Genomic DNA, 21,366 nt, shown 5'->3' with positions numbered 1-21,366 from the left:
CTGAATAGGCTTTGCAAGCTCCTCTGATCAAACATCCGATCTGACTTGCAACAGTCCTACGTACGCTAATGCTTGGCAGGCAAGAGTAATATATTACCTGCAACTTATAAACATCTGCTGTAAATATCCACACACACATAAATACAGATTCCAAATTCATCTGGATTTGATTCCTACTGCCACAGTCACTCTAAATTTAAAGACTCATTTCCAATGGCACACTTGACAGAAGCAGGTCCATGTATTTAATACAATGGAGCTGCACACATACACTTGTACAAATACTAAGTCTGACCTGTTCTAACCTTGCCAGAGTGCTGGGAAAAAGCCCAGAGCAGTGAGAAGTGCACACACTATAATTACTTAGTAACATGAAGATTAAGAACACTGAATGAGAGAACACTTCTTCAATAAAGCCTTGCTTCCCCTAATCCTTCAACAGGGAGTCTCAGAAGGTCTGAGGAATGATGGGCAAAGGCAGTATCTTCCACCTCAGGACCTTACCTGTGGGCCTTTGGACCAAGCAAGACTGTGCTGAGCGTGTCTGATCGTGCCTCTGCAAAGAGCAAGAGCAAACACCTGCTTGAGTTACTCAACACTCCTCACTCCAGGGGCTCATCCGAACGCTCTGGATGACCCATCAGCTTCTTCCCTCTGAATTTCTGTTCCTGATCACTGGCATCTGAGTTAATCTCCACTGTGATTGTTATTCCCCTGAAACCAACAGAAAAAAAAAACCAAATAAAATAAACCCCCAATCCCCTCAAAATAAACACTAATAAATCTTTGCTTCTGTCTGCTGCAAGCACAAAGCCATGTCTGGGAGAGATTTCCTTTAGCAGAGATTTTTTCCTTGAATCAAGTCCAAACATTAAGCCCCACCTGCTGGGGTAATTCAGGTGTGGGTTGTGCTTAAGCAGAACTTCCAGGGGCTGCATTGCTGCAATGGACTATTTAGACAGATCTTAGGCAGAAGCTCTTCCCTGTAAGGGTGCTGGGGCCCTGGCACAGGGTGCCCAGAGAAGCTGTGGCTGCCCCATCCCTGGCAGTGCTCAAGGCCAGGTTGGACACAGGGGCTTGGAGCAAGCTGCTCCAGTGGAAGGTGTCCCTGCCCGTGGCAGGGGCTGGAAACAGATGAGCTTTAAGGCTCCTTCTAACCCAAACCAGTCTGGGATTCTCTGATTCTTTGCAGTAACTCAGAGGGCTTCTCACACACACACCTGCTCTGTAACACACACTTTATCCCTTGCACTTCCCAGCTCATCTACTTAAACACAAAGGTTCCAGATAGGAGTATCACTGCTACGAGGTTTTCTCTCTCTGTTTGACAGTCACGAGTTCTGTTTTCTCACTCTGAGGAAGGCATCACCCAGTGCAGAGCATTATGAAACACAGGCTGAGTGGGAGACCGTGGGAACGGGAATCCTGAGCACCCGAGTCCAAGGCAGATCTGTACCAGTGATTCACGGCGTTGCCTTACACCAGGCTCCCAGCCAGTCCTGTCACTGTTTGGAAAGAAACAAAATCGATCAGAAATTCTCCTTCTGACCTAGCAGGTCAGTCTCTGGTAGGGTCCGATCTTCATTAAGAGCTGCTTCATACACAAACATGCACTGATATCCCTGACTGATGTGCAAAGAGGCAGCGCTGGTGATGTTTGCAAGGATACCCTCATCTCCCTCCTATTGCAAAATCACCTACTTCATTTTTAAAACCCTTGCAGGATCAAATCCAACTTGTCTCTGTTTCTAGCTGTCCTCCAAACCTATTTTCTCTGATGGCTCTGCCAGTTTGACACCTTTGGCAGACAGTGACAATTCTTTCTTAGACCTGTGTACTGAAGATACTAAACTAACGGCCCAAGTTAAAGAATATTCCCAATATAGGAGCCTTGCTTCTCAGACCTCCTCTAAGAGCCTGCAAGTTAACCTCATAGAATCACAGAATCCCAGACTGGTTTGTGTTGGGAGGGACCTTAAAGCTCACCCAGTTCCAACCCCTGCCATGGGCAGGGACCCCTTCCACTAGAGCAGCTTGCTCCAAGCCCCTGTGTCCAACCTGGCCTTGAGCACTGCCAGGGATGGGGCAGCCACAGCTCCTCTGGGCACCCTGTGCCAGCGCCTCAGCACCCTCACAGGGAAGAGCTTCATTCTCCAATTTCAATGTCAAAACTGCTGCTGCTGGGTGATGCTTCCTGGCTGTTACGGGTTTTTTTTACTGGCCATCACCTGACCTCTGGCCCTAGAGCAGCACCTGGGAGGCTCTTAAGGAGGTTAGGTACAATTTACTCGAAGGAGCAGCCTGTGCTAGAGCTTGCTGCTCTGCAGCACCACAGTAGCTCTGAGGACTACTGGTACCTCTGGCTCCTGTCCTTTCCAACATTACAACCTTCAGTAGTTTTACTGCCAGTTACCTAACAATCATCATCTATGCATCTAACCTTGCAGAAAAAATTCCACTGAAACAAGTCTTGGTGAGAGCAAAGCAGAATGAAACTGGCAGAGTTGGAAGTGTGGGAAGGAGAATCCCGACAGCAGTTCTGTGCTGTACTGGAGCAGCCAGTACTGCAGCCGACACGCCAATGTTCAATGCGATCTGTTGTAATACACTGTGCAACTCTGCTGCTGATTTAAATGCTCACATTGATGTTATAATCAGGCACAGCAAGAAGTAAACATTTCTGAGCAATTAGGACCAAAAATATCATAGAATCACAGAATGGCTACGGCTGGAAGGGACCTTAAAGATAACATCACTAGTACTCCTTTTACTACTCAGGTTGATTGTGCTGTGTTCTTCCTTGCCTAAGATCTGTACTGTCAGTACCAAGCTGTTCTTGTCCTGTTTCTTACATTTAATGAGTCTGCATCTATAATGCCAGTAAACTTCATAAGAAAGTTTATTTGCTACACGTATGTGATGAAATAAATACAAGCCACCAATAAACTTAAAAGAGACCTATTTAATCATGGCATTCGTTACGGACAAAAAGAAGACTGAATTCAGATGGTTTCTTGCCATACCCTGGAAGGAAGGGTCTTTTTCCATGTTGTATATACAAAACCTACATCTAGGTTACCACTATCACTAGCATTTGCCTACTGGGAGACCAAGCTTGTGATAACAACAGTGATGCAAAAACCTCATGTGGAGGAACAGCTAGAAACCCCAGCTATTGCAATGCAGGAGTAAGAAATAGGGATACCTGTAGTGAGAGGTGCGTGCTGCAAGTGGGACCCCAACGACAGAAGAGCAGCGAGGAGCACTCTGCGCTCTCATTTGCATGCACTTTGTTAGGTGCTAATCAGCATAATGAGCTTTAATTTTATGAGCAAAAAGTGTTGCAATTCGGATACTTATCTGGTGTTCCTGTTAGAGCTCTGAGAAGAAAATTGTGGTACGTGTTAAAACAAGACCTGCAGAACAACCTGGGGCAAAAAGAAATGTGCACACACACTCCTGCGCGGCCGGCTCCAGGCCCAGAGCAATTCAGTGTCCATTCGAAGGCACAGATGTCATTTCAACATTGCCCATGCAGCTATTCTGCTGATGTCTCTTTTGTCAGCCCTATTAGCTGCCAGTGCTACATGGGTGATACTCATGGGCTGTGCATCCAGTACAGTAAAGTCTGCCATTGCACTGGGGGGGGAAGGATCTATTGTGACTTTCAGAGCCCCCCATCTCAACAGGAATGTCCTGGTGGAGTTTCTTGCATTACTACATTCACTGAATGTCACTTGTTGATGACCAAGGTCTTTAGGCTGCTTCTGGACTTGTTCAGAGCAGGCTGAAGCTAAAGGGAGCCAGCACCAGCTCCTTCCCCCAGCAGAGACCATGCAGGGTGTCCCTGAGGTGAGCCCAGAAGCACGACCTCCCAGGCACTTGGGGAAGAGCAGGTGCCTTTCACGATACAACATACCCGTGGTAGCAACACAAGGTACCTACGCAGATTCACAGAGTCCCAGACTGGTTTGGACTGGGAGGAACCTTAAAGCTCATTCAGTTTCAACCCCTGCCACGGGCAGGGACCCCTTCCACTGGAGCAGCTTGCTCCAAGCCCCTGTGTCCAACCTGGCCTTGAACACTGCCAGGGATGGGGCAGCCACAGCTTCTCTGGGCACCCTCACAGGGAAGAGTTTCTGCCTGAGAGCTCATCTCAGTCTATGCAGTCATGCACAGATGTATCACGGAGGCTGGTTAAAAGGAAAACATGAACAGTGAGAGTGAAGGAATGTCTGTTGCTCCTGAAGTGTGGCCTGTGCTGAGCTGGGCAGGAAGCGGTACATAAAAACATCCCAACACTCCACAGGCTGAGGAACGCTGGTGGCTGTGGTGATAAATGTCCTTATCCTGGTGCCTTGGTATTGCAGCCCAAAGAGTTATGCGACATTATTGAGAACATAGTGACTGTAAAAGAAACAAAATACCCCAAGGGAAAAGCTCCAGCTGTGAAGAACACAGCGATTCCCACCAGCCAGCAGGACTCTGGAGGAAGCACTGAGATTGCACTGTCACCAAAATTAAATGATGGCAACACTAAGGACAGAAAAAGAACATCCTGTGAGCACAGGACTTGAAGGCTACGTAAGACCTATAGGCAGAATCTTTTACCTGTGTCCCTCCCTTACATACAAAAAAGCAGTAATAATATAGAGCCGAAATGAAATGTTGAGGCCATCTAAAGTTGTGCACTCTGTTTTCCTAGCAGATGGTAAGATATGCCCCTTATCAGAAGAACCTTCCGGTACGGACAAGTCCCTGCTGAGAATGAGTCCATACAGAAAGTCAATGGATAAATAAAATAGGAAGCAATGGAGGTTCTCAGACAGTACATAAACAGATTAAAAGACTCCTTGGGCCAATGGTTTTACTCTTTGTTTTAGTAATTCCAGAGAATTTTTTGCTCTCTATCCCTAACATTTCATAGACTGTTGGAGCTTGTCTGTGAAAAGCACCTCTAAGGAGTATCACTGCCCGCACTGATGCTGTGTGCTCACTGAAACTGTGTTTACACGCTGAGGTGACACTACCATCCTCCAGCTGTGAATCAAGGAGAAATTATCTCATCATCAAGTTACTTGAAATCTTTCATCACCTTTGAGCCATTGAGTATATCAAACAGCAAGATAAAATCAGAGAGCTTTTGAAAGAGATTGCATAAGCAGCAATAAAGCAAAGCTGGCAGAAGCACAGTGCAGAGGACATGACAATGGTTTCAGTCAGAAAATGTGAAATAATCCTGAATTTAACAGAAAAAAGACCAGAAGTTAAGAGGCAGAAATTTAGTTTCTGAAAGAATCTTGCACGTGGAGACTGACAGCAGCATGTAAAAAACCTGCAGCAACGCAGTCAACTTCCAAGTCAGGGTGGCCTTGGCCTTTTTGAACATGTTGAGAAAAGGGCAGCAGAGAAGTGAGGAGCTCCTCAGGTGGGTGCTTCTTTGTTCCCTGCTCCTGAGGTTTAGGGGGAGATTTATTAACATTAGCGGGAGATTGCTAAATTTCATAAATACCTTACAGTCATCAGAGGATCAGTAATGAAACAAAGAACAAAGCTGTCACTGGAAACGTGTACACTTCTGCCTAAGCACACTGTAACAGTCTGGATCCCTGTACGGCAAGTCCACGGGTGCTGAGGGTTTTGTTGTTGTCTCCAATGTGTTGGTGGGAACAGGCTGTTTGCATGAATCAAGTCTCTACTGTATTTAAAAATATGATGGAAATCTCTCATACAAGCCTGCAGTGTAAGAACAGAGCTAAGTGGGTGCTGAGGAAAGAAGATTCTGCATTTCATCAAATCCCAGACTGGTTTGTGTTGGAAGGGATCTCAAAGCTCACCCAGCTCCAACCCCTGCCACAGGCAGGGGCCCCTTCCACTGAAGCAGCTTGCTCCAAGCCCCTGTGTCCAACCTGGCCTTGAACACTGCCAGGGATGGGGCAGCCACAGCTTCTCTGGGCACCCTGTGCCAGCGCCTCAGCACCCTCACAGGGAAGAGCTTCTGCCTAAGAGCTCAGCTCAGTCTCCCATTTGAACCGGAATATTTACTTTATGGCCAGGACAAAGGTGAGGCTAAAAACCACTCCCCAGTCCACGCTGCGGATCAGTGCAAGACTGAAGTACGGCTGAATTTCTTTTGTGGTCTCAACAGATTTCAACTGACTACTGCAAAAGCCTTTCAACATGTCTCTCTGATGACTATTTTAGAGTCTCAAGGATCTCTGCATTAAGAGCAGTCTATATAATTACTCTATCACTTGTCATATATGACAGAGTAACAGCGGGGAAAATGAGCAGTTTTATATTAAACCATAAAAGGACTTCCTACGCAGTAGTTTATAGGTCATTGTCTGCATTAATTCAGCTCCTAATTGTGCTCTAGTTGTCATTATAATACAATTCAAGTATCCTTAGCCTTCTTACTAGTTTAGATAACAGCTCTTTGATGAAGAAAAGCCTTTTTTTCTCTTTGATTTCTAGGACTTGGCTATCGACCTAGAAATCCCAAGTGAGCTGCCCTGTCACCTCCTTCACACAGGAAGGATTTTGATTTTTAAATATGAATCCCATTGCATTGCTTGAAACAGACTTCTCATGTAAATAAATATGTTGTCTAAGTGATGGCAGGGATACACAGGTTGGACAAGTGAAACAAGTTACACAGTCCTAGTATGAAAACTCTTACTCTATCATGTATAGTGAGAAAAAGAAGATAAGCAGAGTAGATCTTAAATGCACAAAATATGAAAGAGCAAAAGAGAACAACAGGACAACAGGAGCTACAAAAACCTCAGCAATGAAAGTAGAATAATAATGGAACAAATAATGCACAGTCTAACATGAGAGATTTGAGCTTCATCTTTCATTTAGGGGAGAACTGAGAGCAAACCCTCTCTCTGTATAGGTCCATGAAGTACACATTGTCTCCCATTAGCTTCAACAGGATCCTGTATAAAGTGGCTTTTCCATCCTAAAGCAGATCCAGGCTGCTTGAGGCAACAGGCAACCCATTCTGGAGACCATGCCATGAGAATGCCACCCGAGAGAAGCAAGATGTTCGGTCTTAACCAAACACCCTGAACCCAGCAATGGGCCAGATTGCGTGAGATATCAGCACAAAAATAGTGTTCAGCAAATTATTCTTGGCACAAACAACAAGGTTGGTAAATGCCCTGGGAGAAGGAAACACCCTGATGGTGACACCCACTGTCAAAAATATAAATAGAGAGAGCTGGGGATGAAAATTTACAGTCCTGACTCTTATCAGGCTGTGCACCTCCACTTGGGATTGCGGTCAGACTCACCTGCTGGCACCATGAGCTGTGGCACTAAGTCCTCGACTAGTACCACTAGAATTAGCAGTGGAGGTGGTGGTGGTGGTGGTGGAGGATACAGTGGTGGAGGTGGTGGAGGGGGTAGCAGCTGTGGAGCACGGAGGTCTGGTGGATACTCCTCAGTGTCCTCTAGAAAATACACCTCTTCTGGAGGAGGTGGAGGCTTTTCTGGGAGAAGCTTTGGTGGAGGAGTTTCCAGGAGCAGCTATGGAGCGGGCTTCAGCAGTGGCAGCTGTGGAAGGATTAGCCGCAGTAGCTATGGAGGGAGAATAAGTGGTGGTAGTTATGGAGGAGGAATGAGCTGTGGAAGTATGGGAGGAGGATTTGGATCAGGTGGGGGTAGTTTTGGGGGCATGGGAGGTGGTTATGGGGCTGGCCTCGGTGGAGGTAGCTTTGGAGGCGGTGGATACAGCGGAGGTGGATTTAGTGGCTTTGGGGGTAGTGGTGGCTTTGGTGGTGGCAGCTTTGGAGGTGGTGGCTATGGAGGAGGTAGTTTTGGTGGAATGGGGTTTGGTGAAGATGGTGGCTTGCTGTCCACAAATGAGAAGCTGACCATGCAGAACCTCAATGATCGCCTGGCTTCTTATATGGATAAAGTGCGACGCTTGGAGGAAGAAAATTCTCAACTTGAGCAACTGATCAGGGAGTGGTACAAGAATCAAGGTCCCACTAGTGCCAGGGACTACAGCCAATACTACAGGACCATTGAAGAACTGCAGAACCAGGTAGGATGGAATGTGACTAACTTTGAGCAGATCCTCATTAGAACAGCAGTTGCCTCCTGCTGTTTGGGGCAGTACGTCCCCTCCTTTGTGCCAGTGGGAAGCAGGCTGGGGTGGTGACAAACCCAGCTCCTGGCTTTTCTCTGTCATGGTGACACAGGGATCCTGGCACACTTGTATTCGGTGCAGGCAGCGTGGTTTGGCGAAACAGCAGATCTTTACTCAAGCACTCATCATAGCTCAGCACCCATCATGGGGCCTGTCCAGTGCTCTCCTCAATGCTATTGTTTAAGGTCCCTTCCAACCCAAACCATTCTGTGATTCTATGATTCAGCCATCTAAGAGTCCCATATGTCCTAGATGACATGACTGTTGCCAAACACAATGGTTATTCTGTTTTTCCACTGTTTTATTTAATACAGGGGATTTATTTAGCTATCCTTTCCAGAAAGGTATTTTAAATGGATATTTGTAAACCAAAATTGACAGCAAAGGCACTTTCTTTTAACTGGAAGCAATAAACTCTCTATGCATGGCTCATGCAGCATTAGTCAGGCTTGACGTTGCCGTAAAGATATTCTGAGCTGTATTTCTGCAAAGCAATTTCTTCCCTCTATCTGTGTGTCAGACTGAAAAGCCAACTGACCGAACACATCTGCCCTCTCCCTTTCAGATTGTTGGTGCAAATGTGGACCTCAACAAGATCCTCCTTGACATCGACAACACCAGAATGACTGTGGATGACTTCAGACTGAAGTGAGCCTTTCCTTCCCTTTACTCCCCCTACTTTCATATTGTCTTTGTAGGTGCTACAGCCCCTTGGCTCCAGGGACAGAACAGAGAATTGCTGGGGAAAGCATGCTGTGAATGACTTGTTTAGCTTCTCATTAATATTTTTCTCCAGACAAGAGACTGAAGGTGCCATTTCTAGGACTGCACTCTAAGTTTCTCCATCCTTGCATGCAGATTTATAAGCATAATACTCATCACAGAGATCTGATTGACAGAAATTCTACTGAAAGCAAACAAACATGTTAAAGATGGAAAGAGAATAAGAGCCTTTCTTTTAAGAACTGAGCAAGGGGTTAAAGACCAAAGATGTACTGATGGGAACTCTTCATAAGCAATCCACAACCAAAGAGGTCTGGCAGCACTTTTACAGTCTCTCTTGTCTGTTGTTCAGGTATGAAACAGAATATACTCTCCACCAGAGTGTGGCAAGTGATATCAATGGCTTACGCCCACTTCTGGATCAGCTGACTCTATCCAGGTCTGACTTGGAGACACAGTTTGAATCCCTGAAAGAGGAACTGATCTATCTCAAGAGGAACCATGAAGAGGTAAGTTTCTCCACCCTTTAAAACAACAAAACACTGAGAGGATTTCCTAGGGGTTTCTTCCACCAGCAGTAACCAGATTTTGGCTGCTGGCTTTGACCATTCAAGTAGACACAACCTGGCTTTGATTCTCAGGAGCATGCAGCACTCACAGCTGCCCAAAGTCACTGTAATAAGACACGTGGGTCACCATGGACACAATGAGGCCAGGGAAATGAACAGCTCCAGTGCAAAGTACAGTTTTGTTGCTGAAGTCATGGAGGGAAAATTGGAGAGAATATATGGAGGAGTCAAAAGGCAATACTGATACAACCTGCAGGGATATTTCCCATTGAGAAGAAAAATACATAGAAGGATTTTCACAGAAAAGCACGCTGCACAGAATTCCTTGTGCATGTCCAGGTCAATGTGTACATGGTGCCTGGCTGTTGTGCACTGCAAAGTCTGCCTTAGGAATGGCAGAATTGCTCCCTTTCCTGATGAGGCCCCTTTGCAGAAGCAACACGGCTGTGTGAGGATTTGTGTCCCTTTCTTTTCCTTTCCTTGAAGCCATGACATTTCTCCTTCTCTTCACCTTTTATGTTTTCTTTTTCCCAGGAAATAAAGGGTCTGCAGACGCAGTCTGGGGGGGATGTCAGTGTGGAAGTCAATGCTACCCCTGGCATCAATCTGATGGAAAAACTGAATGAAATGCGTACCGAATATGAACGACTCATTGAGAACAACCGGAGAGAGGTGGAAAGCTGGTACGAAACCAAGGTAAAGCACAGGGGGTTGGTTACTATGTCTTTCACAAAGAACTGAACCTATTTCTATCCAGCAGCGGAAAGACAATTTATCACCTATTATTGAAAGGACACTAACTGGAAATGACTTTAAGGAGTTTACTGGAACAGACCAGTTCTGGAGTATACGGGTTATGTGGAAAAGCATGGGGAATGTCTGTGTGAATTACAAAGACTTAAGCTAGCAGAGCGGCCTGTGGGAAACACACACCACCAGTCTACGTTACACCTCTCTTTATTCTTATTAGTTGCTTTCTCAGTGTTTCATGATACCTCCTCCAGTGTGTTATTATCCAGCCAGCCTCAATTATGTATGTGAATTTTTCAGATGGAAGAAGTTAACCAACAAGTCCACTCAAGTGGCCAGGAGATACAATCAAGCAACCAACAGATCTCTGAGCTGAGACGTGAATACCAGAGCCTGGAAATCGAGCTGCAGTCGCAGATCAGCATGGTAAGTGAAGACATCTGATTCTGTTTCATTGGTGACACAGGCTGCATGCGTCACCAGAATGAATGGTTGCACTTAGCACTCCACCTCTAGAGAACGGGAATCCAGATCACTTATTTTCAGAGACAGACTTTTTGTCTGGTTTGTGATGATCTCCAGTTTTCCACAAAAGGGAGTTGAACGTGCCACATTCCCATAAACACCATCTTGTGCTTTCCCTTTGCAGGTGGACTCTTTGCAGTCCAACCTGGAAGACACGGAACGCCGTTACAACATGCAGCTGCAGCAGATCCAGGGGATGATTGGTCCCTTGGAGGAGGAGCTGGCCAGCATCCGCTGTGAGATGGAGAGTCAGAACGAAGAGTACAAGATGCTCCTGGGCATCAAGACCCGCCTGGAGCAGGAGATTGCTCAGTACCGGGCTCTGCTGGAGGAGGGGCAGCAGGACCTTGTGTATGTAAACTGGAAAAGAGCACAGCATTGTGTGAACCCCGGGTTGGTGGATCAGTCACAGAGACAATGTATTTGATGATTAACTTTTTTTCTCCTTTCTCTCTCTCTGCAGAATCCCAGCAGGAGGAATAGGAGGAGGAATGGGAGGTGGTAGAATAGGAGGTGGTGGCTACTCTTCCGGAGGAGGAGGAAGAGGAGGAGGTGGTAGCATGAGTGGTGGATATGGAGGAGGTGGTAGCATGAGTGGTGGATATGGAGGTGGTGGCATCTCCTCTGGCAGCGGAATGGGAGGAGGAATTGGAGGAGGATCGGGAGGAGGAAGTGGAGGAATAGGAGGGGGAAGCGGCGGTGGATGCAGTAGCATTGGAGGAGGAGGAGGAGGAGGAAGGATCTCTGGAGGCGTCAGCAGTTCCCACTCCTACTCTTCATCTTCCCAGTCTCAGTCCTGCAGGAGTGGTGGTGAAAGCCAAGGTGAGAGCTGTTGTACCTGCACTCTGTTCTCTCAGTCCTGTCCTCACTGATCCATGCACTCTATCAACAGACTGTTCCAGAGGTGAACAGTGCCGAGGATAAGCTGGCATTTCTGGGAAGAGTTAGATTTACTTCTATTAACAGTCCTTTCCTACTTGTGTGCAAAGGATCAACTCCACTTAAGAAACCCACATTCAATTACTATTCAGTTTTGTGGGTGACACCAGCTATTGTACCACACTGAGGTTTTCCTTTACGCTTTCAGAACACATATGGTCACCTATCACACCACCAAGCTTCTCTTCTGTCTGGTAGATACTGGTGCCTCAGAGTCAGTACCAGCACTGCAGAAGTTAATGATTGCTTTGTTTCCAAACAGGGTACGGAAGAAAATCTTTTGACTAAGAATATACCTCGAGGATCCTACAGTGCAACACCTTTCAAACCAAAACTGGCTCAAATCCTCTACAATCCCCTTGCTCCTGAAGAAACAGAGATGCTCTTCACAGTCCCTCAGCCTTGCTGATGCCATCTATCCAAAAAGGCCCATCAGAGCTACCCAGAAGGGCTGCTCAACCTCCTGCCCCACATGCTGTGTGCTGCTTCAGCCCAGAACTTTGATGGCTTCCATCACTGTCTCCTGAGCTACTCACTTTGCACCTTCAACCTGGTTGTTACTTGGCTTGCTCTGTACGAGGAAAATGTCGCTAATAAAACTTCATTTCTGTCTGATGCAACTAAATCTCGTGTACAGGTTTTCTTCCATCTGTGGTTGTAAGCACTTAAACAGAGAAGACAAAGCACAGCAATACACGCCTCTAGGTAGAAAAGCTGGTGATACAATAGTTGCTAATGAAATTTAGAGTTAAAGCACAATTTTTAGGCACGTAGGGCAGATCCTAATCTTCTTGGAGCATCCTGAGCCGTGCCTTTGCCTTTCAGTTACATGCCAGATACTCTTGTGGAGCTGAGCTCTAAGCTCGGTGACAGTTGAGCCCCAGGCTGCAGAACTTAGCACAGCACTACACAGGTGCTAACATCAAACCAGGGCCCATCCAGGCCTGACACAAAGAAACAGGAATGGTTACAGATGAGGACTGTAAAATGAATGTTTCAATTTAAGTGACACTCGCTGGCTTAAATTGGAAATGCACAAACTACGGGTCTGGTTTTGAAAAGACAAGAGAAAAAAAATTGAAGGAAATATGATTTACAGGATCTTTACAAAATTCTCCTCCATAAAACACTAATGCTAACAGCAGTACGTGCTTCCTACCTGTGCAAATGAGTTACATGGGAAAGTACCGAGGCTATTTACTTCTGGATATAGGAAGATCCGTGCTATGAAGCAAATTGACATAAATGTTAAACAGTGACAAATACTTCCAGCGACACACAATAGGAAGAATGAGATTCCACTAACGGTGATTTCTAGTTCTTCGGTTTAGATCCTTGGATGTTTGGATCCTTGGATCCATCATCTGGAGAGGGAGGATGTTCACAGCAAATGCAATGTCAAAGCACCCACCAGTGCCATGCTGGAGCCCTCTAGAGGGTACTATGTTGTTACCTCATGCACCTTGTACATTACAACCACCTCTACAGATGTCAATCTACACTTTAACCTTTAAAGAGGATTTGTTTTCCTGCCTTGTAAATACCCTGCTGGCCCACAGGCAGCAAGTGCTACAGACCATACGGTGAAGTTCAGAAAGGGGCAGAATATAGACAGCAACTAGGGAGAGACCCATTTAGAGGGAATGAAGAGTCTTCAGGAGGAAGTCAGTGGTATGCGAATGAAAAGCATGGATCAGAGGACCAGTGGGAGCAGGAACCTTGTCTGTAAGCAGTTCCTTGGTGCCTGGTCCAGTGGGTGCTGGAGAAGCTGAGTGGCAGCCAGTACATGCTAAGAGCAAAGCACAACCTAGAGGTGCTCCTGTTCAGGACTTCAGCTCTTTTTCCATCCACAGGGCACTGTATTGGGTTTGCAAATCAAGGGTTTGGCAGTGGGGGGCTATAGGGGTCACTTACGTGAGAAGCTTCCAGAAGCTTCCCCCATGTCCAACAGAGCCAATGCAGCAGGCTCCAAGACAGAGCCACTGCTGGCCAAGGCTGAGCTCATCAGTGATGGTGGCAGCACCTCTAGGGTAAGGTATTTAAGAAAGGGAAAAACTGTGCAACAGCAGCAGAAAAAGGAGTGAGAATGTGTGAGAGTAACAGCCCTGCAGAGCCCAAGGTCAGTGAAGGAGGAGGGAAAGAAGTGCTCCAGGCACCAGAGCAGAGATTCCCCAGCACCCCCTTGGTGAGCTAAGTCTGCTTTGCCCATGACAGGAACTGGTGAGTGATACCTCCTTCTCCTTATCTCAACCCATGAGCCTTTTGTTGCATTTCTGTCCCCTGTCCAGCCGAGGAGGGGGAGCAATCGAGCAGTTTGGGGTGTCTGTCAGGGTCACTCCAGAGCGGCACATCCAGGCACTGCTGTCTTCAGATTTAGACCATCCTGCTCCCTCCTCCGGTTCATCCCTTCAGGTGTGAAGTGACTCAGTCCCTTCTCACTCTTCTTTGATAATTTTAATGAGTTTATTTCTTCCCCTGTAATATGGAATCTCTTCCTAAAGTCCTTTTACATTGAATTCATCCTCCCTCTCTGTGGATAAGCTGATTTTGAGGTGGTCATTTACAGCAGACCCCTCCTTGTGCTTCCTTTGTGCCAGCCAGCGGCTCTTCTGCAGGAGTTACAGTGCCAGTGCTTTGCTCACAGCTGGAAACCTGAGCTCGTTTCTGTTGAGCCTTTTCTCAGTTCCACAGGAGCTTGTTTGGTAAGGATGGAAAAGGTGGCTCAGTGACCATCCCACACTGCACAGGCAGTGGAAAAAAATACACAACTGCTTCTTCCCCTGCTGTGTGTTGCAAGACACTCTCTCATGGTACAGTGACGGAACAAGTCACTGGAACAACTCGGATAATGATTGTATTTTCCCAGATCTAATCTTTGTCACCGTATCTTTGAATCAAACTCATTTTTTAACAGCATTCTATAATTCAAGGACATATTCCGAGAAATGCCTATTTTTAATGTATTATGAGAATCGGAAGTTTCAAAGATTTCTCCTGTAAATTTCTTCTGGGTCCATTTAAAACCGCTAAAATAAAATGAATAGCTGTTTGATAGGAAAAGGTGAAATACATTATCCCTTGCTAAGTACTAATTTTGTGGCTGTCACCCAGTTTTCTTCATCAGCAAAGTGACTGCAATCACCATCCTCTACCAGACACCAGCAGGACCTTCTGAAATATCAACGGTGACAAGAGAGTAAAACGTTCGGTGTGAAGTTCTAGTCTGTAACAGACATGGAATGCACTTTTCAAAGCTAATAATTTATCATCTCAGTAAATCACAGTAGATTTCCAAATAGCCAGTATAAGTGGTGAATAAATAAAGGAGTGTAGAGCCCCTTGGGCTGCTGGTTGTACAAATCATTGTCTGTGATCACAGGAGGAAGACAAGGGCTGAAACACGGCATTTCGCCACCCAGAAGACTGCAGGAGACAGACCAAGGTGGAGCCGTCATTAACTTCAGTTACTGGCGATATATTGCCAGATTAATAGAAGCTGTGAGATATTATATTATCCAACAAAATATCCAAGAGCCACCCACATGAATTATAGTGCATGCTTTGTGTGAATCAACAGACATACTTGAACAGAAGGGTAATGCGTTTGCCTTACCTCAGACAAAATTTCATTAGCACATCACTTTTGGCATGAGCACTGGGGCTGGCAAACCTCCTGGGAAGCTGGGCTGCCTTCAGCTGACACCCACCCAGCAGGCTATAAATGCCCTCAGCGAGGACACAGACTGCACTCGCACTGTCTCCATCAAGCTTGCAGCGGGCTTTGCATTTGGGGCCGGATCTCTGATTCCTTCCACCATGAGCTGCAGCATCAAGAGAACATCCAGCACCTCTTACCGCAGCGGCGGCGGTGGCGGTGCCTGCGGTGGCGGGAGCGGCCGCAGCTCCTCCGTCTCCTGCAGGCGCTACGCCTCCTCCGTCGTCGGCGGGGGCAGCTATGGGGGGGGAGCGTGTGGCACTGTCTATGGCGGGGGCATGAGCGCAGGCAGCCTCACTGGGGGCTTTGGGGGGGGCTTTGGCGGCGGCTTTGGGGGAAGCTTTGGTGCCGGAGGGGACCTCCTGCTCAATGGCAACGAGAAGATCACCATGCAGAACCTCAATGACCGCCTGGCCGCCTACCTGGACAAGGTGCGAAGGCTGGAGGAAGAAAATGCTCAGCTGGAGCACCACATCCGGGAGTGGTACAGGAAACAAGCTCCCGGCGTTTCGAAGGACTACAGCTCCTATTACCAGACCATTGAACAACTCCAGAACCAGGTAGGACAGCCCTGTCTATTGGGGCTCCATCTCCAATATGCTCTTCTCCATTGTAAGACCCTCCTCCTGCCTTCTGGCAATAGCTCCAAAGGGCTGGAAGGGTGCTACTGGGTGGCCTTTCTGGCGTTGCTTCAGGCAGGGAGCTGCTGAGCTGTGCCTCCCACCTCTTGGGCCAGCAAACCCCCACACGAGCAAAGGGGATGTGCTCTGAGGTCAGCCCAAGGCACCAAGTGCTCCACCAGGCCCAGACCTGCTGGCGCACAGAACTGAAACCCCACATTGTAGAGGTGGCTCCAAACCAGGTGTGTGTGGTTTCCAGTTCTTCCACCTGCTCCCACCCAGCTCAGCTGGATGGAGCACAAAGCCAAAGCACCTGGACTGCACGATCTGAACTCCCTTTGTCTCTGTACATTCCTATGTCTACTCGATGGAAGGACCCAGGCTGTCTTTACAGTGAGGTTACACCAGTACCAGGAAAATAATAGGTTCAACAAACCATGAAGAAACACACTGCAGCAAAAGGCTTCAATACATTCCCTGGGACATTTCTCTAACTTGAGAAAGAGAAGCAAAGAGTAGGGATTCAGGAGGATGGTCTGCAATAGCCCAAGTGTCCTTGAAAAGCAAATCTGAGGTGTTTTCCCTCTCACATGGCCTCTGCATTAATGCAGGAAACAATTCCAAGACCCTCAACAACACCCTGACAAACCTTTGGGTCTTCTTTCTTCTTCTGGATGCCTGGAATGCAGAAGGACTTCTCTTCACTTTCCCCTTTTTTAGATCATTGCTGCCACAGTGGAAAATAACAGAATGCTTCTGGACATCGATAACAGCAAGATGACGGCTGATGACTTCCGAATGAAGTGAGTACCTCTCCAGAACCTTACATGTCTTTCAAATCCTGCTCATAACTTCAGGCAGCACTGCCCTAAGTGGTGTTACTGAGTCTTCATGTTTTATTGGGATACTGATCCTGGAAAGATGTATGGCACTGACAGTCATAATCTCATTTCTCCTTTTCTCTGTCTCTCTTGTCTGTGGTAAAGGTATGAGAATGAGTTGGTGATTCGTCAGACTGTGGAGGCTGACATCAATGGCTTGAGAAATCTTCTGGATGACCTGACTCTGGTTAGATCTTCCCTGGAATCCGAGCTCGAGTCCCTGAAGGATGAGCTGATTGCTCTAAAGAGAAACCATGAGGAGGTAAGATTCAATGATGAATAGCGTGTCCAAGACACAGTCCTGTTATTCTTCAGGGTTCCCAAAGGCAATTCAGCCTAATCTCATGTGATTGTCATTCCTTTGTGCCTTCACACTGCTCTCACCACAGACCCCAACACAAGCAATGACCCGGCCTCTTTGCTTCTCTCTTCACTCACTCTGCAGGAGATGAGGCAGCTGCAGTCTCAGACTGGAGGTGATGTGAGTGTGGAGGTCAATGCTGCCCCTGGACAAGACCTCACCAAGGTACTGAATGACCTGAGGAACGAATACGAGCAGATCATTGACAAGAACCGCAGAGAGGTGGAGCAGTGGTATGAAGTCAAGGTATGTAGCAATGACTGCTCCCATGATGGAGCACGGATGTAGCTCTGATGTAGGTAGCAGTGACTAGGGCAAAGGGGGGTGGAATGTCAGGATCTAGGGAGCAATGACTCAGATGAATCCATGAGGACAGGCTGAAAGGGAGAGCCTCCCTGGCTGTCCAGCCTCTCAGTCTGCCAGCCTGCCCACTCAAGGGACTTTCTCACCCACAAACTGTGCTGGGCTTTGCCTCCTGCAGATCGAGGAAGTCAACCGCCAGGTCACTTCGAGCAGCCAGGACATCCAGACAAGCAGCCAACAGCTCACGGAGCTGAGGCGTGAAATGCAGAACCTGGAGATCGAGCTGCAGGCGCAGCTCAGCACGGTACATGGGGCACGGTGCCTGAGGGCCCTTCCCTCCTCCCAGCGGGCACGGGCACAGCTCTGGTCCTCAACTCCTGCATTCCCACTTGCAGAAAGGCTCTCTGGAGAACTCCTTGGCAGAAACCGAATCTCGCTACGGCTGCCTGCTGCAACAGATCCAAGGGCAGATCAACTCTGTAGAGGAGGAGCTGGCCAGCATCCGCTGTGAGATGGAGAGTCAGAATCAGGAGTACAAGATGCTCCTGGGCATCAAGACCCGCCTGGAGCAGGAGATTGCTCAGTACCGGGCTCTGCTGCAGGAGGGACAGCAGGACATTGTGTATGTATTCCACATAATAACAAGAGAATAGAAGAAATCTTTGTGTACTTAATTGCTAATAGAGAATTCTTGTCCATGGAGCTACATCAACACCTTTTTTTGACTGAATTTCCCTTGGTTAGGGGCTTTTTTTAATGAATCAATTTCTCTCCTTTTACAGTGCCTCTCAAGCAGCTTTCCAAGGAGGTGGAAAATCCTCCCATTCATATTCTTCTGCTTCCTACTCTCATTCCCAGTGTGGTGACATGTCAGGTAAGACAACACTTTGTAAAGGTATGTTTGTTAGTGGGTTACATCTGCCCCAATGACTACATTGGGTTTTATCAGAAAAAAGGTTTGTATTTGGGCTGGGTAAGAACCCAGGAATGAGAGAACTTCATTGGCAGTGTCATGGAGGAATCAGGGGTTCAAATACAGTAAGTCTTGCCCTTCCCACTACCTAAATGAATACAAACTACAGATTAGAAGCTTTGCAGGACAGGGTTGGGTTTTTTGCTCATTGTAATAAAAAAAAGAAATACAGATCTGAGAAATTTCCAAGGGTAGAGCTGGGCTTGGAGCCACTGAGCTTCTCTTGCTAAAAGAGCACGTTAGGTGAAAGGATTAAGTTCAGCAGGAAAGATCAGATCTCCCCTAAGGCCATGATTTGTTCTGACTTTACACAGGACAGGCAAGAGTGTGCTAGAGCAAGAGCACCAGTGCTGGCATCCTCCAACCAGACACATTGGACATGGACCATGAGAGCCTGCACCAATTGCTTCTGCAGCATGGCTGATGCAACTGCAGCTCTTTGGATGGTGCACCCCTGCCTCATCACCTCCGGCCATTCTGCACCTCTTGCCTTGCTCAACTTGCCTTTGCTTCTTAGTTTAAGGGATGCAATTCTGCTGGCAACATGGCTTCTAATAAAATTTACTTCTGCAATGCAAAAATAACAGTGTCTGGAAATTACGTGAACAACCTCAATGGGTATTATCAAGCTCACCAGCCCATACCAGGCTGTCAATCGTCCTTTGTAACTCAGGACAACCTATTTTGCACTAAGAAAACTGACACCATGCTCAGATAATAACATCTTCCCAAGATGTCACCTCAATCTCCCTCTGTCAGGTTAAAGCCGTTCTCCCTTGTCCTGTCCCTACAGGCCCTTGATCGGTTCCTGACACAAGTCTTCTCCTTCCTCTGAAATTACAACCCATTTAGCACACTGTTTTCTAATAGCCACTAAGGGATTCCTTCCCGACCCCCTGCCCTGCTGCTGTTCACTAAGGACACTAGGAATGAAGAGTGACAGGAGAAAGAAAATGCCAATGAGGGGAACTCTCTGAAGATTCATTAATTGTTAATGTGCTAAACTGTGCTCAGTGCCACTACCATGACTCATCTGAGCCCATTAACCTCTGGCTTTACTCAGCTCAACATAGCCAGAGTTCCAAAGGGAAGATGTGACTCAGGGTAGGTTGTTCCAGTCCCTATGGATTTCCTGACATCAAATATTTCTCCACCTTAGAATAGGCAGAGAATTACGTATTGCCATCTTTTGTTAGGCAATACAGCCACAAGGCAGTGTGCCTGTTTCCTTCAGTATCAAGCACAAAAACATTCCTAAGGTTTATGGTACAATTTTCAATCTAAATGCCAATATAATAGCAAGAACCTGAACTGGTCAGTTCACTCACCTGGCTGATATGCCTTAGAGAAATGAGAGACATTTAATCTGCTGAAAGTATTTTCTATATGTATTTTTTCTGCTTAAAAAGATAAAATACAGAATAAAATAGGAGGTGAGAGGGCAACGCTAAATTAGAACAGATATTTTATACATATTTTGCTTTCTAAAGATCACAGGGAAGCCCCTTTTCAGTCTATGTGCCTCAGACACACAAAACCAACCAGGCCTCCTTCAGTTACAAGTGCCTGTACCTATCAATCTAGTAGCTGCTGTTCCATTTAAGACTGATGGTATTGTTCTGTCAGAGTAATGAAATGAAAAGTTTTCCCATCATAAACATCTTGCAGGAGTATTATTTAGGTCTTCTTTCCATAATCATGTGGATTACAATCACAATTACTCACAATTAATGCCATGATTGCAGTCTGTGGTAAGAATCCACAAAGAAGACACTTTCTATTCATGCTGAAAAACTTGGTTTCCAAGCTGACTTTTTTAGTCCAGTTTCAGGAATTCTTATGAATAAAAGCCCTTCTCCAAAGAAAGGAAAACCCATTTCAGGTTTTCATAGTATAGAAAGTGATGTAAAGCAACTGCAAACACACCTTTCATCTCCAAAGGATACCAGAATTCATTCAAGTCTCAGCTCTACTTACCATAGCCAGAACAGCTTAAGACATCTTTTTTGAGGTGGGATTACGGAAGCTTAGACTGCAGTTAGTGTGTATAAGTAAGTGCTGAAAGGTTATTTTACTTCCTTCCAATTCCCCAGAAGCACAGAGAAGTATCAGGATAATCAAAGCCACAGCCTCCACACGCAGAGAGCCGCAGGGAACACGAGAGCTGCACTCCCTTTCTCCCCTTCTGAACTGCCATGTAAGGGTGCGGGGTCTCTGGGAAGCAGTCTGAAGTTAAATCTGCAAGACCAAAGCTATGCAAACCCTTCAGACTGGAAGAAGTGGGTGTGCTGCGAAGCTGCCAGCAGGATTAACCCCATGGTGGAGCCCTCCTGCTGCTGACAGTGCAACACCTCTCCCCCCCCAGCACCGATTCCTGAGGCAATAACCCCCACCTGAGCATGGGGGTATGGCTGGCCTCAGGAAAACACAGGGAACATGGCATGGACAGGCCAGAGACACAGCACACCCCACTGCAGCTGGCAGGTCCTCCAGAAACCTTGTCCTGTGCTCAACTGGGTGTCTTGGTATCGCTGTGTGCTCCTGCCACTCACTTCACTCATCCATGGTGCTTAGAAAAAGCAATACAGCTGCTTATTGTTCTGAAAAGATCTATAGGAAAAAAAAAGGGCTTTGGCAAGGAGGAATTTAGAATTCCACTAGTTAACATCGTTGATAATAACAGCATATTCTAACAGGTAGAGAGAAGGAGAAGAGGAAAAGGTTGCTATAGGGAAAGAGCTTCATTTCCCCAGGGAATTACTTCTAAACTTTTCTTTTTCAGTGGTAGGAAGGACCACTGGATAACAGTGTAGATGGACTGTGGCACTAAAACAGCTCACACTTCA

General features: G+C 46.7%; 2 protein-coding genes across 2 annotated transcripts; both read left to right on the top strand.

Moving 5' to 3' along the window:
* Positions 1–7,312: 7,312 nt before the first annotated feature.
* LOC133281695 (keratin, type I cytoskeletal 10-like) lies at positions 7,313–12,251 on the top strand. Its single transcript, XM_061477477.1, has 8 exons — positions 7,313–8,056; positions 8,727–8,809; positions 9,237–9,393; positions 9,988–10,149; positions 10,504–10,629; positions 10,853–11,079; positions 11,192–11,550; positions 11,930–12,251. The coding sequence occupies exons 1-8, from the start codon at positions 7,313–7,315 to the stop codon at positions 11,953–11,955; spliced, it is 1,884 nt and encodes a 627-aa protein (XP_061333461.1). The 3' UTR covers positions 11,956–12,251.
* Positions 12,252–15,483: 3,232 nt separating this feature from the next.
* LOC133281696 (keratin, type I cytoskeletal 13-like) lies at positions 15,484–18,510 on the top strand. Its single transcript, XM_061477478.1, has 7 exons — positions 15,484–15,942; positions 16,723–16,805; positions 16,989–17,145; positions 17,329–17,490; positions 17,726–17,851; positions 17,943–18,169; positions 18,330–18,510. Exons 1-7 carry the CDS (start codon positions 15,484–15,486, stop codon positions 18,475–18,477), a joined length of 1,362 nt encoding a protein of 453 aa, XP_061333462.1. The 3' UTR covers positions 18,478–18,510.
* The last annotated feature ends 2,856 nt before the right edge of the window (positions 18,511–21,366 follow it).

Source organism: Pezoporus flaviventris, unplaced genomic scaffold (genome assembly GCF_033815535.1).
Source record: "Pezoporus flaviventris isolate CSIRO_AGI_PZ_B2104156 unplaced genomic scaffold, CSIRO_AGI_Pfla_v1 ptg000107l, whole genome shotgun sequence".
NCBI lineage: Eukaryota > Metazoa > Chordata > Aves > Psittaciformes > Psittacidae > Pezoporus > Pezoporus flaviventris.
Note: the sequence above shows the minus strand (reverse complement) of the source record. Positions and strands in the feature narration are given on the sequence as shown.